The following is a 13,448-nucleotide window of genomic DNA, read 5'->3' as shown; positions in this document are numbered from 1 at the left end:
GACCGAGACTTCAAATAGCGTGTGCATCTGAGTATAGCGCGCACACGATGGAGAGAGAGGGGTGGTGTGTGTGTTTGACTGAAGCTCGTGCAAGACAGAGAGCATCCTGATTGGCCTGTTTCACTAAGTCAACCAATTAATCAGTTTTCACTGTAGGGGGTCTTTTTTATCTCTTTTCTCAAATTAATCAGTTCAGTGTATCTGTATCTGAACAGGAGTGTCATGGCAGAGTCAGAGTGCCCCAAAAAAAGAAACATGTAAGACCCATTTCACATCAGACTACACAAAAATTGTCTCATAAGAGTAAAAAATAATGATAATCTTCCACGTTGTACTGTTTGTAACAGTGACTTTAGCATTGCCCATGGCGGGTTAAATGATTGCAAAAGACATGTTGAGGTGAGTTTAACAAGTTCATGGGCATATTATTCAGGCCTTTACTAGATGGCTAGTTGCCAAGACTACATGAAAAGACCAAACTACCAAAATCAACATATTTTACTATCATAATTTCTATCTATAGACCTTCCTTATTTGGTGTACTGACTAGACATTATTGTACATTTTCATCTGTATTTCAGTATCTAAGTAGAGCTTGGATTGCATCAGCACGGTTCAGCACTTTTCACCTATCACATGCAGATTGTCCACTCTGAAAGCTCTCGAATCCTTGGAGTGAAGAGCAATAAACAGGTTGCTTTGAGTACCGTTACTGCTGACTAAAGTAGATGCATTTCTGGAGTCTGAAGGACTTACCTTGGAGGTCCGTTACATCATCATTCCTGCTCAAAACATATCCAGATTCCATTTCCAAAAGGCAGAGGGCACTATGTGGGATGGGATAGTCTCATTTCCCCATCATCAGGTTAAAAGTGACTTGAATGTAGGAACTCCCCTTTCTGTCAGTGATCAATGTACTGGGTACCCATTCAGCACTAAGGGGGACACTCAACTCATTCAAAACCGATGGCAAAGGTCATGGTCCTACCCATGACAACAAAGTTACATAGTGCAGTAGCAGTCATCAGCAGAGACTCCATTGTCCATACTGTAAGTCAGTGTGGCATCATCAGTTTAAAGCCATCATTGTAAGGCAAAGATATAATAACCACACTGTGTTGCTTTAAGGGATTCTGACGTATAAATACATGCCATTTATAAAATGACAAAGAATTGTACAAATCATTTGTTTCTGACAAATGTCACAGAGCTTCACTGGAGGAACCATATGTTGCTTAGAAAAACAGTACAGGAAATGTTCTGGAAACAGGAAAGATTCCCTTTTCGCTGGTGTCAGTGGTGGTCCAGTGAGGTCCAGGAGGGGTCAGACTCAGGTCCAAAGTTCTGTAGGCGCCATGGCCTCTTTGGTACCCACGGAGGGTGTGAGGTTCTCCTCGCTGAGGAACTCCATGGGGAACTGGACGAGGAACCCACGGATCTTCTTCAGCAGCTCTTGAGCCTTGGCTGGGTCATCTTTGTCCAGCCCTGTCTTCGTTTTGAATTCCATGAGCTCCTGCATGTTCCTCACCAGGCTGGACGGCAGACAGTTGAACACCTGCACACAGGACACAACAATTATCAACAATCAACATATTCATTTACGGTAATTATTTAAGTATTTGAATAGTTTAATGTTTAATGTTATTAGACAAATATCAGCATTCTAACAAAATTAAAAAAAAAAAGTCTCAGAACTTCTGTGGAAGAAGAAGTATCGGCTAGTGTGAAAATAGGAAAGAAAAGGGAAATGGTGCACTTATATTCATGGCATAATCTGGCGAAATCAAAAGCTTTTAGCAGAAGCAGGACAAGACACTGCCCCAACGCAGCTGTAGCACGCAGCACAAGCACTGGGCTCAGTGGCGGCCTGGCGCCATGCGTCATGTCAGGCACGTCTGTGGTGGGCATTGACTGCCAGCGGACTGTTACAGGAAGTGTCAGCTCATGATGGTGGTGTAGAAGATGGATTTGCTGCGTCATTAGAACTCATTAGCGAGCCACCGCTCCACGTCGCAGCTGCCAGCTCGCCTCGGCCTCCTTCTCAACCGCCCGCCCTCCTCTCACACCGGCAGTGATTGAGTGGTGCGGTTATGGAGTGAGTGAAGGACATGTTTAAATTAGAATTCACTGCGTTTTGATGTATTGGTGGCATTAAAGAGGCAGCCCCCCCATTTCACACCATTATCACCAACCCCGCCCCCCCCTCCCTCCCGCCATCAAGCTGACACAAAAACAAGAAGACAGGGGACTGGGATGCAAGACCTTCTCATAAATGGTGGCGTTCCGTCCTGATACGGTCATCCAGACCTCCTTGTAGAAGTGATCGCTGATTGGGTCGGACACGTCGATGGTGGGGTCAGAGAAAGCACCCAGGATCGTTCTGGTGAATTAAGAAGAACAATGATGTAACATTGTCTTTGGTGCACATGCTAAACAAGCACTTCTAATTAAAAGGACAACATGATTTAAGATATAAGTCAGCTACCTTTGATGACAGATACTAAAACTATAATATTTTCCTTATATGTATATGAGGAAATATGCCATCGTTATATGTATGTCAGGAAATATGTTGTTGTGTGTTACATAAACTGTCTAAAAGCATCTTCTAGAATTAGCGATTTATCGACTCACTTGAAGCACTCTAGCCTGAGCCCCAGGGCAAACTTCCCAGCCTGGTACTCTTCTCCGTCCATCACCGAGGGGACGGTTTCTGTGTCCTCCATGATCACGGCCACCTCGCTGTCCCGCTTCCCCAACATGCTGCGGTCGTTGATGTTGGCCGAGCCTGAAAGAGAAGCAGGGAATCAATCATACAGCTACAGCACTATGGGCAAGAGGGGTGGAGTATGTGTGTGTGTGTGTGTGTGTGTGTGTGTGTATGTGAGTGAGTGTGTGTGGGAGTGTGAGAATGTGTGTGGGAGTGTGAGAATGTGTGTGTGACTGTGTGTGTGTGGGGGGGGTGAGTGTGAGTGTGTGTGTGTGTGTGTGTGTGTGTGTGTGTGTGTGTGTGTGTGTGTGTGTGTGTGTGGGAGTGTGAGTGTGAGTATGAGTGTGTGTGTGTGTGGGAGTGTGAGTGTGTTTGTGAGTGTGTGTGTGTGTGTGTGTGTGTGTGTGTGTGTGTGTGGGAGTGTGAGAGTGTGCGTGCTTGCATGCGTATGTATGTGCGTGTGTGTGTACGTGCATGTGATTATGACGTGGTGTACTGAAGGGGCATGCATGTGTGCATGAGTGCGAGTGTGTGTATTGTGTCTCTCTCTCTCTCTCTCTCTCTCTCTAGTAGAATTGAACATATCATTATGGCCTCGGGGTAAACTAAACTGTAATGCTCCATACAGTATTTGGGAAAGAGGACTGAAATGTTGTTGGATAATGAAACAGAATCTCCAAAAAGCATCCAATCCATTAATGTGTTATCCTCTGGCTTTCATTACTTCACTTCATTCATCTCCCTGACTGGTGATCAGATCCCGTGGCGAAGGTAATTCAATACTGCACAAATCATCCACAGAGAGATTTCAGATAATTCAATTCCAACAAAGGACTGAACAATTGTGCCTCCTCCTCTTTGTGTTATGATGGCTGCTATCGTTCAAGTTTGCCCTCTGCAGTAATAAATCTTTTAGAGTTTTTGGTTGGTTGGTTGAAATTTCGAGTGCGTAAGTTGCTTTGATCAAACTGGAAATACGTGATCATAACAATAATGGCAGTGTCTTTGTGATTTAGTTTGTTTGGTTTGGACGTCGGAGCACCCAGTGCACCCCAGTGTGACCTCATAAGCAGTGATGCTTTCTGTTGACTCAAATGAAACTTCTCCCACACACAAAACAAAATGAAAGACTTAAAACTGTGAGTGGCTGAGAGAGGTCACCCATTGGCTGATGTGCAATGGTAAGACTTAAACAAAAACTCTTAATGTTTGCTTTGTATTGTTGTGGACTGTTCAAGCTGTGCAACATTTTTGTGGATGATTGTCATGGCTGTCCTGTTCTGTTTGTTGGGTTACAAGCTTGAGTTGTGTCTATTTGAGAAAGATCATCATAGATACTGAGATGGGTTTGACTCATTGTGGATTAATTGTGGCAGTTCCATAATGTTTCACTAGGGGGAGCACTGTCTTCATGCCACAGGGATGATGAGAAGAGGGGGGTATATGGAACTTCTTTACTTACAGAATTCAAAAATACTTTGGAAACCATTAGAATATTTCAACAGAAAATCCATCTCAACCAAGGGCACTAGTTGGCTGTATCTCTACAAGTATGTCTCTCTCTCTCTCTCTCTCTCTCTCTCTCTCACTCTCTCTCTCACTCTCTCTCTCTCACTCTCTCTCTCTGTCTCTCTCTCTCTCTCTCTCTCTCTCTCTCGTTTTTTTCTCTCACTTACCGATGATGACGGTGTTGTCGTCGGCGATGAGCAGCTTGCTGTGGACATAGATGAGCTCCGTCACCAGGTGTCCCTGCAGTTCAGCATGTGTACGCAGGCCAGCAAAGGAGATGTAGTTCATCCACTGGTTATCCACTACAAATCAACACACACACATACACAGGAGAGAGAGAGAGACAGAGTGAGAGACGTCTCTTTAACTTCTAAATATCAAGTTCAAGGTCTAATGGTTTCTTCATACATTTCCTTGTAACACTTTAGACAGAATGGGATGTGTAGATATGAATCCTTACTCTCTTTCTTCAGCTGTGAGATGATGGAATAGTCTCCTCTATTCATGGTTCTGAAAGGGAGGAAATCAAGGAGACTAAGGTACACTCCACTTCAAAAACAAACCACACAGACAAGGTGAGGTCATGCCCCATTTTATTTAGGCATGCATTTTAAATTAAGAATATTTCATCAGTGCTTTCATCGGTGCAGTTAGTGTTAGTTTTTTTTACTAAGGTAAACTTTGTGTTTGTTCTGTTCTGTCTTTTTCCCCTCAACATCTGTCTCTTGGGTTTAGAAAGGAAGGGGGAAAACAGCAGTGAAAGGAACAGACTTGACAGTGTGCTCTGCCAATGTAAAACAATTCATCTGAAAGTCTTATTCCTGCTGCGCCACTGGCAAGGCTGCCTGCTCGGGAAGCTGTGCCTGTCCACGCCAGACCCAGCGCCAGGAATAGATTACTCCAACCTGACAACATGAGCCAGTGCTTCTCCTGCCTCTGCACGGACCACCTCCTGCACACAAATCATTTGCCATTTCTTTTCCTGTCAACTTGTCCAGTCTTTGGGTTTATTAAAATAGGATGTAAAAGAGGATGGTCAGTGCAGCTGGTCAGCAAAGTCTGGCACCACTTGAAGGCTGTTACTTTTTTAAAGGGAGGTGCTGGAGGGTTTGCTGTCTCTTACCGGTATCATAACAGTTTAACAGTTTATGGGATGGAAAGAGCAGTGCCTCAGACAGACAGGGCAGAACTGAAAACTCTCTCTTTCTCTCTCTCTCTAGGTAGGCAGATAGGCATGTTTTTCCATGGCAGGTTAAGCTTATGTCACCTGTTTCTAATGATTCGATTTATCATGCCTAATTTAAGGATTGATTTTATTCCTATACTGATAGACAGAGACAGCAAGGGACTCTGTGAGAGGTACTCACCTGTAGTTGAAATGCATGACGGCCTGAAGGGCATTGCCACCGCCTGTGGTGATGTCACCCTCGAAGCCTGGCAACAGTGGCGTCACCACGTACACACGGAACTTCTTATTCTCCCTGCGGTGGAACACCACAACGGTTACCAAGAGCTCACTACGGGTTGTTTAGACAGCATGGAAATTAGTTGCAAATTTCTATCTAGTCGATAATGTAAGCTAAAGTGCAGTTTGCAGGTACATTTTTATAAACACAGTAACATTTATTGGACAAACGGTTACAATAAGTGAATTATGTATAATGAAGTGGACCATCACAATCTCCTGTCATCTCTTGTCTCCTGTCAATCTCCTGTTCCTGTGGATCTCCTGTTCCTGTCGTCTGCAAGGAACCCATTTGTGGTCTGACCACTTCTATCCTAATGAGTCCATTTGATGCACGTCTCCATCAATGACTCAGACACTGTGGCCACTCCTAAGTCAGCCCTTGTTCATTAATTTCCACTGGGCTGTTCTTTTCCTTGGTTGGATTCCTCACACAACACAACCACACCTCTCACTACCATGCAAATGTGGGCGCCTGACTGCGGCTACTGCCACGGGGTGCCTGAGTGTGTCTGCTGCTTCCTTGTCGCCTTGAGCACAGGTGTGTCCAGTGTTACAGAAATGGCAGGTGGCAGCCGGCGAAGTGTTGTCATTTCCTGTTAAGCACAGGGCACATCACGGCTGCTCCTGTCACACCTTGGCAGGGAGGGGGGGCTGCCTCCCCTGCAAATGAGACACATCAGAGGCAGGCCAGCCGGCGGCCTCCGCACCTCATCCACCTGCTCGCCTGACCAACAGCAGCACTGCCTGTCACACACAGGAAGGCTTCACTAAGGGAAGGCATCCGCACAGATGGGGCACCTTAACAACCTGGCAACTGTGCTCAAAGGGACATTGTGTGTGTTTGTGTGTCTGTGTGTGTGTGTGTGTGTGTGTGTGTGTGTGTGTGTTTATGTCTGCTGTGATGTTTGTGCTTGTGGGTGTGCAGGGTATCAGATAACTGATAACATTGTAGTAATGCAGCAGCTTAAAAAAATCCCAGCATTATAAATACACGTTTATACTATGTGTGTAGTGTGTGTGTGTCTAAGTGTGTGTGTGTGTGTGTGTGTGTGTGTGTATGTTAGGCATGGGTTCTATGTCCAAATGTGTGTGTGTGTGTGTTTGAAAGTTGATGCAGGATCCAGACAGCTGAGGGCTTCAGCTTACTCACTTGTGAGCTCTGAGGATCCTCTCAATGAGAGCGTCGCCGATCTTGTTGTAGACCTGCCTGCCATCAGCACAGCTAATGAAGAACTGGTTCTGCAGGAACACAACAGGCAGAGCACATCATGTCAAAAATCCATACAGTACATGGTGAAAATATTTAGACTACAGATGGTGGGAGTGTGGTGGTGGTTGGGGGCGGGGGGGGGGGGTTGGGTAGGAACATACAGGCTATTTTCCTTAATATAGAAGGTAAGATTTAGTTTGTGTGTGAATGTGTGTGTGTGTGTGGGGGGGGGGGGGGGGGGGTAGTAGGCTCTCACCTCGATGTAGATGAAATGCTTGCTCTTGGCGATGACCTGGAGATAGGCGTTGTGGATGGACTCCTCATGGTACTTTATACCGGCAGACCAATCTGCAGCGGAGCGCAGCACCTGCAGGGGCAGCAGCCGTTTAGAGGTCACATGGAGCTGCTCACAGGACCTCGTAAACATGTACTATGACCACAAGTTGTCACTGGACATCATAAACATGTACTATGACCACAAATTCACTTTTAAAGGGACTGTTGGTTTGTGTGGGTGTGCTAATGCATGCGTGTGTGCATGCGTGTGTGCATGCATGTGTGCGACTGTGCGTGCGTGTGTGTGTCAGTGCGTGCGTGCATGCTAATGTGTGCATGTGTGCATGCGTGCGTGCGTGTGTGCATGCGTGCGTCCGTGCGTGTGTGCCTGCGTGCGTGCGTGCGTGTAAGAGAGAGGAGCAATATGAGGAGGAAGGTTTATATCATATTTCTCACCTGCACTTTAGTCTGAACACACTCTGGCACTTGGTATCTCAGTTCACTGGCTGTGGTGTGGGATTTGGGCAGTAAAAATGGGTAGGAGAGCGACCTGTACTTTGGCTTCATGATCTGAGAAGTGAAGGACACATGGGGAGAGTGAACACCAGTTGGCAAAGATTCATTACATTACATTACATTACATTTGGCTAACGTATTTTTAACCAAAGCGACAGTAGTGCTATGAGAGGATTCACAGATTCACAGAGAGGAGAAAAACAGACGTGCATTCCGACGAGATAAACACACTTACACCACTCTGACTGAAGTTGCATTCATGTGCTTGAAACTGGACCGGGTGCAAAGGGCTGAGATTCCCCTAGATAAGAGTGTTTACCTTTGTGAAGTTCCAGCGCTGGATGAAATGTCTTGCCACATCTCGAGCTGCCTTCCCATGAACCACTGAGGAAATATCATGCCAGGGCATCCTCGGGGTTGTGTACCTGTCGATAAAATCTTAGGGCAAAACAAGAGAAAAAATAAATAAAAATCTTAAAAATATGTGCATGTACACAAAATATGTCTCCGACCTGAACACATGGTGATGAGTTCAGCAGAAAGGAAGTGGAAATTACTGAATTGCATGTGATGGAAAGTATTTTGCAAGATTTGGCACATACCATCAAAAGGTTTCTCCAGTTGGACCCAGTCTTTGTAGACAAAGTTGCAGTAGTCTTTGCCGTGCCAGAAACGCGTGTTTCCAATCAGCTCTCCTACGCCTGTCTGGAGGCTACGCATTGAGCCTCCTCCTGGAGGTTGGACACACACACACAAACACACACACACACACACACACACACACACACACACACAAACACACACACACACACACACACACACACACACACACACACACACTTGACTTTTTAATGCAGTGATTGGCATGTGTTGTCCAAGTATGATAATTGTGGCATGTAGAGGGTCTGGTTGTGTCCCAGTGGGATTCACAAAGCTCAGCTTTTTTTAGTCCACTCCCACCAAGCAATATAGTTTAGTGATATGAGAGGAACCACACATTTATCTATAAATTGCAGGAACGTCTGTCCTGCAACGTCTGAACCATTCGCCCGATTGATTTCAAACTTGCCAGGTGTCTCGCTACAAGCACGAGCAAGTGCAGTGTCAAGTTTGACGTTGTTTGGATAAGAAATATAAAAGATATTGTTAAATATATCGGTATAAGAAGCACACATTGGCTTTTGCTGCTCTAGCCGCTGGCCACTCCTCCTTTCACACAGCACAGCGCAGGAACAGAGACAGAGCGGATAGAAGCGGAGCTTTGCTAGCACTGAATCATGCATGGCACAGGTAGTCAAGATGCAAGAGCTTTGGATGATTATTATGTCAACAATAAAGAATACCTCTGTATGTGGTTTGCGTGCATAAAATGATTCCACGCCAACAAATATGGGTAGGCTGCAGTGGCTATTCAAAACAAGGTGAAAAATGATGTGCAATAGGCTAAACCGACACTTCGAATAGCCCAGGGCAGCTACTTTGGACTGCCACTAGACTTTGAATAAACAGTCAACAATTCCGACTGCAAGGTCACAAATTGAAACGAGCGATAATGGTCTCAAATTTAAGGACATTTCAGAATGTCACACATGCAAAGCAATACCAGCTGCAGACAACAAGTGGCAGAGCGTGATGTCACTTATATGCTCCCAGAGTTTTTCAGTCCCAAAATTCATATGATGCATCATTACGCAAAATGGTTTGTCTTCTCTATCATGAAGTTATTCAATAGGCTAAACATATAGCCTTAACTCAAAAACTGTTAAGCTTGTGTCATTTTGAAATGTCAAATGCAGCCATGCTTAAATTTTGCTCACTGCACATTTATTATAATGTATTATAATATAATATTCAGTTTTGAATGCTTAGCTGAAATAATGTTTTTCCCTATCATCTTATTTGTAAAGCAGACCTGGGCTACGGGTTTTCTACAGGAATAGCATGTTTGAACTGGCACTGCACTAGTACTGTAAATGGAGATTACAGAAATATAGCTTAGTGATATGTGAGGAACCACACATACTGTAAATAGAGTGCATAGAGTTAGCTCAGATAGGACTGTTGGCCAGTGGCTCAGCTGACAGCTCAGCTGATCATCAGGTGCTCTTACTTTGGTGGAGATCATCTATCTATCTATCTATCTATCTATAAAGTGAAATCAGAAATCCGAGGGATAAAGTTGTGCTCCCAAAGTTCACAAGTTCCCAAAGTTCAAGATGCAGGAAATTGATTTGTTTTACTCTACAGTACTTTCAAACAGGAGGCAGGGAGAAGAGACAGAGCGCGCGAGAGAGAGAGAGGTCGTCTAATCCCTTCAGTAAGTCTGCACTGATTCGCTTAGAGCCATAACTTTGGTTCATGGGAAAACGGAAGAGGTCGGAGAAAGTTCATCGATCCAAATCTCACTCACTGACACCCGCTAGGCCGCCACAACAGCTCTGGGCGAGCAATCTGCTCCCAAAGCCTATCTCAAATATCCGTAACCCAGTGCCAAAGGCACGGCTTGGAATTTATGTCACATGGTCTGCTGCTCTACACTACCACAGGTCAGCATATTACTTCCAATATCACTTTTACAAGAGGACTGAAAACTGACTGAAAAAAACAAGAGTGAAAAACAAAAGGAACTAAGCCAGCAGCAATCTATCCAGAGTCAAACACAACTCTATCACATGATTCGAATGGTGTCTCTATAAATCTTGAGGAACTACATTTGACTTGTTGCTTTGTTGTTAAAGCATAATCTGTAATGTAATGGAGCATATTAGCCTAGAGTGAGTGAGGCAGGATATGTGGAGAAAAATAAATATTTCATATTGTTGACATTATTCAATAATTCAAGTCAGGTGAAGTAGAACCTGTATCTGTCTAAAGTTCTTTATACTGTATAAAGTACTTTAAGCATCACTTCTGCTCTTCCATTTAGTAGTAAAAGAGTAACTCATGGGTTTTGGTTCTTTGTAGATTTACACCAAGATGAGGTCAAATCAGTGTTACTTGTTGTTTTAAGCCCCCAAGTAACCAACAATTTCCTACAAGTTCCTACTCATGACACAATCCCTATACTCGCTTGGTCCCTCCTTACTGCATACAGACATCTGACGTTTAGCAGTCATTTACAAGAGGGTTCTTTGTAATTACCAGTTACCAGGGGCAGTCAATGAGAACAGTGCATGGCAGATGCCAGTTACATCATGGAAAAACCAGCAAGCATTTCTCTTTTCCTGATTCCATGGAAAATGTGTCTCACACTGAACTTTCATCCACTCCCACAACACCACTCCCACATCCCTGCACATGCAGGCTCTTGAGACTAATACTGTGGCAGAGTCAATAAACCGAGGCAGGAACAGGGGCAGGGGCAGGGGCAGAGGCAGGGGCAGGGGCAGGACTTACGGTCGTCTGAGCTGTCCACGCTGTCCACGCTGTCGGCATGGTGACGGTGGAGGTGTCGGTAGAGGCTGAAGCGGCTCTTGCGTGTGCGCCCCACGCCCTTGATTTTGGGCTGGTCCACCAGGTCCAGCCTTCCTGCTCCGCTGGCCGAGCGCCCGTTGATCTGCCCTGCGTCGCCTGCGGGGGCCATTCCGTGGTCAGGCGCGTCTGCGGGCTGCACACAATTTGTGGGTGGACACAGTGGTGTGTAGAAAGTTAGAATATTGTTATATGCATGCCCACTTCTTTTAATGCTACACTCTAGATAGACCCCTCAACCTAGCCATTCACATACTGTACATATTTAGGTCAAGAGTGGCGTGTTGGGTGAAGGTCTGGGGGCGAGGTGTGGTTGGTCGTGGTAGTGGGGGATGTGTGCATATGCTGGGGGCCTGGGGAGATGGGTGGCACGCAGGTCCTCCCCTCTGTCAGCTCGTTGCAGTATAACTGCGGGGGCTGGGTGGAACTGTGGCCATTAATGGGTGCCCAGGTTGGCAATCAGTCAGGCAATCAACCAGGCAATCAGTTATTCCTATTATTATACTTATCATTAATAGAATAATTACAACTCCTCTCCTCTGAAACCCTCCCTCTCTATGTTCCAGCTTCTCTCCTCCTGGCCCAACAGCAAGCCAGCCTTATACATATGCACACACACACACACACACACACACACACACACACACACACACACACACACACACACACATACATCCTCACATACTCACTACCCCTCACCCCCCATCCCCACCCCCATCCCAACACCACCTCATTCACACTCTCAGAGCTACCATCCGCACCCCCCCCCCATCCCCCCTTCTTTTCATTCCAGTCATCAATTTCATCCCTGATAATCATATCTGTAATCATCCTGGACGCAAATCATCCTTAGCCTTTCTGTTATTAATGTTATGTTGTGTTATGTTTATGGAAGACCAAGTCAATGTGATGTCTTGTTAAGTTACAGTATGTGTTTATGTAATGTACATCTGTTTGTCGTATGTAGTATTCATGTGCATGTCGTAGTGTTGCATTTTCTGTAATGATGATGTTTGCAAATAAAAAAAAAAATAAAAAAATTAAAAAAAAGAATATTGTTATATGATACTATCAGGCAGCCCTTCTTATCACAGCAGAGAAAGAACCTCTCTAACCTGTTCAAGCGCCATTGTGACGGCTCGGGTGACACTTCCTACATCTGTCAGTCGATGCTCCTTGTCGTCCCAGCGACCGTAGGCTAGGTCAATCCCCCCAACGAAGGCCACGGATTGGTCAATAACCACAATTTTTTCATGATGTGCCCAGAGATAAACAGAGGACGAGACATGATCAGGATGTCTCATCACCTGGGTATAAAGGATGACAAGTTATGTAGGACTTGAAACACATACCAATTCACACACACACACACACACACACACACACACACAAACACACATGCACGCACGCACACTCACACAGACTAAGAGAGAGGTGTTACCTTGATGTTAGGGTGTAGGTGCATAAGTGTCCGCTTGCTGTATTCACTGTTGATGCCAAGTGCCAGCTCCACTTCCTTGTACAGCATGACAAAGATCTTCACCCCTTGTTGCTGAGAAGTTCAAGGAAAAATGAACCATTAGCCAGTGTGGTTAATCATGTTAAGAAGCACAGACGCCCATTGATTGTATGAGGGCACACAATGGTCTCAGTGTGGATGTTTATCGATCAACAGATCCAATGATGTCACTGTGAAATCATGATTACGACAAACATTAATTGCTCTTTCGGTGAGTTGTTTGCATTTAATTTTTTTGCACACTTGCAAATGTTTGGCCTGGGAACACCATGGTTAATGAGACAAGCAAAGATCAATGTTTTATTCAATAACAATAATAATGGCAAAGATACAGAGAGGATAATATCGACCAGAGCCACCAAGAGCAGGCTCCTGTTTTTCTAGCTTGCCGTACATTAGTTGCATATTAATCGCTGCTATTAAACACATGTTCCCCAGCCATTCAGTCCACATTGATGTTTTGAGTTGTCTTGCACAATTGCTTGGCGGAACCCAGTGTAGTAGAGTACCCGAGTGGTGAAGGAGAAATCAGGCTGAGACAGCAGGTTTAAGAGGGCCCATTGTGTTTTATTTACAACGTGACAAAATAATCAAAATACAGTCGAATTCCTATATACGACACTCTGTTGCACCCGACGTGAAGTAAAAAGAAAATGACAAACAAAACATTTAACCGACACAAATATTTATAGGTCTCTCATGGCTAGGCATACATGCCACTATACAAAGCAGACCTGACCGCAGGGCTCACAACAGCCCCTTACCGCGC

The 13,448-nt window shown here is 45.0% G+C and overlaps 1 protein-coding gene across 4 annotated transcripts in view; it reads right to left on the bottom strand.

Annotated features, from left to right (window-relative positions):
• Window positions 1-1,122: 1,122 nt before the first annotated feature.
• Window positions 1,123-13,448, bottom strand: part of pld1a (phospholipase D1a) — a 32,222-nt gene continuing 19,896 nt past the window's right edge. For 3 of the 4 annotated variants that reach the window (XM_042110240.1, XM_042110164.1, XM_042110082.1), the window contains exons 13-26: window positions 12,602-12,712; window positions 12,276-12,467; window positions 11,086-11,296; window positions 8,292-8,420; window positions 8,009-8,127; window positions 7,630-7,743; window positions 7,154-7,264; window positions 6,838-6,926; window positions 5,587-5,700; window positions 4,680-4,729; window positions 4,387-4,521; window positions 2,635-2,788; window positions 2,263-2,380; window positions 1,123-1,555 (exon numbers count right to left, since the gene is read on the bottom strand). In XM_042110240.1, coding sequence (XP_041966174.1) covers window positions 1,331-1,555; window positions 2,263-2,380; window positions 2,635-2,788; window positions 4,387-4,521; window positions 4,680-4,729; window positions 5,587-5,700; window positions 6,838-6,926; window positions 7,154-7,264; window positions 7,630-7,743; window positions 8,009-8,127; window positions 8,292-8,420; window positions 11,086-11,296; window positions 12,276-12,467; window positions 12,602-12,712 — 1,872 coding nt within the window. In that variant the 3' untranslated portion in view covers window positions 1,123-1,330. The other variant, XM_042110321.1, reaches the window with a different exon arrangement.

Source organism: Alosa sapidissima, chromosome 1 (assembly GCF_018492685.1).
Source record: "Alosa sapidissima isolate fAloSap1 chromosome 1, fAloSap1.pri, whole genome shotgun sequence".
Taxonomy (NCBI): domain Eukaryota; kingdom Metazoa; phylum Chordata; class Actinopteri; order Clupeiformes; family Clupeidae; genus Alosa; species Alosa sapidissima.
This window is presented reverse-complemented; position numbering and strand designations above follow the sequence as displayed.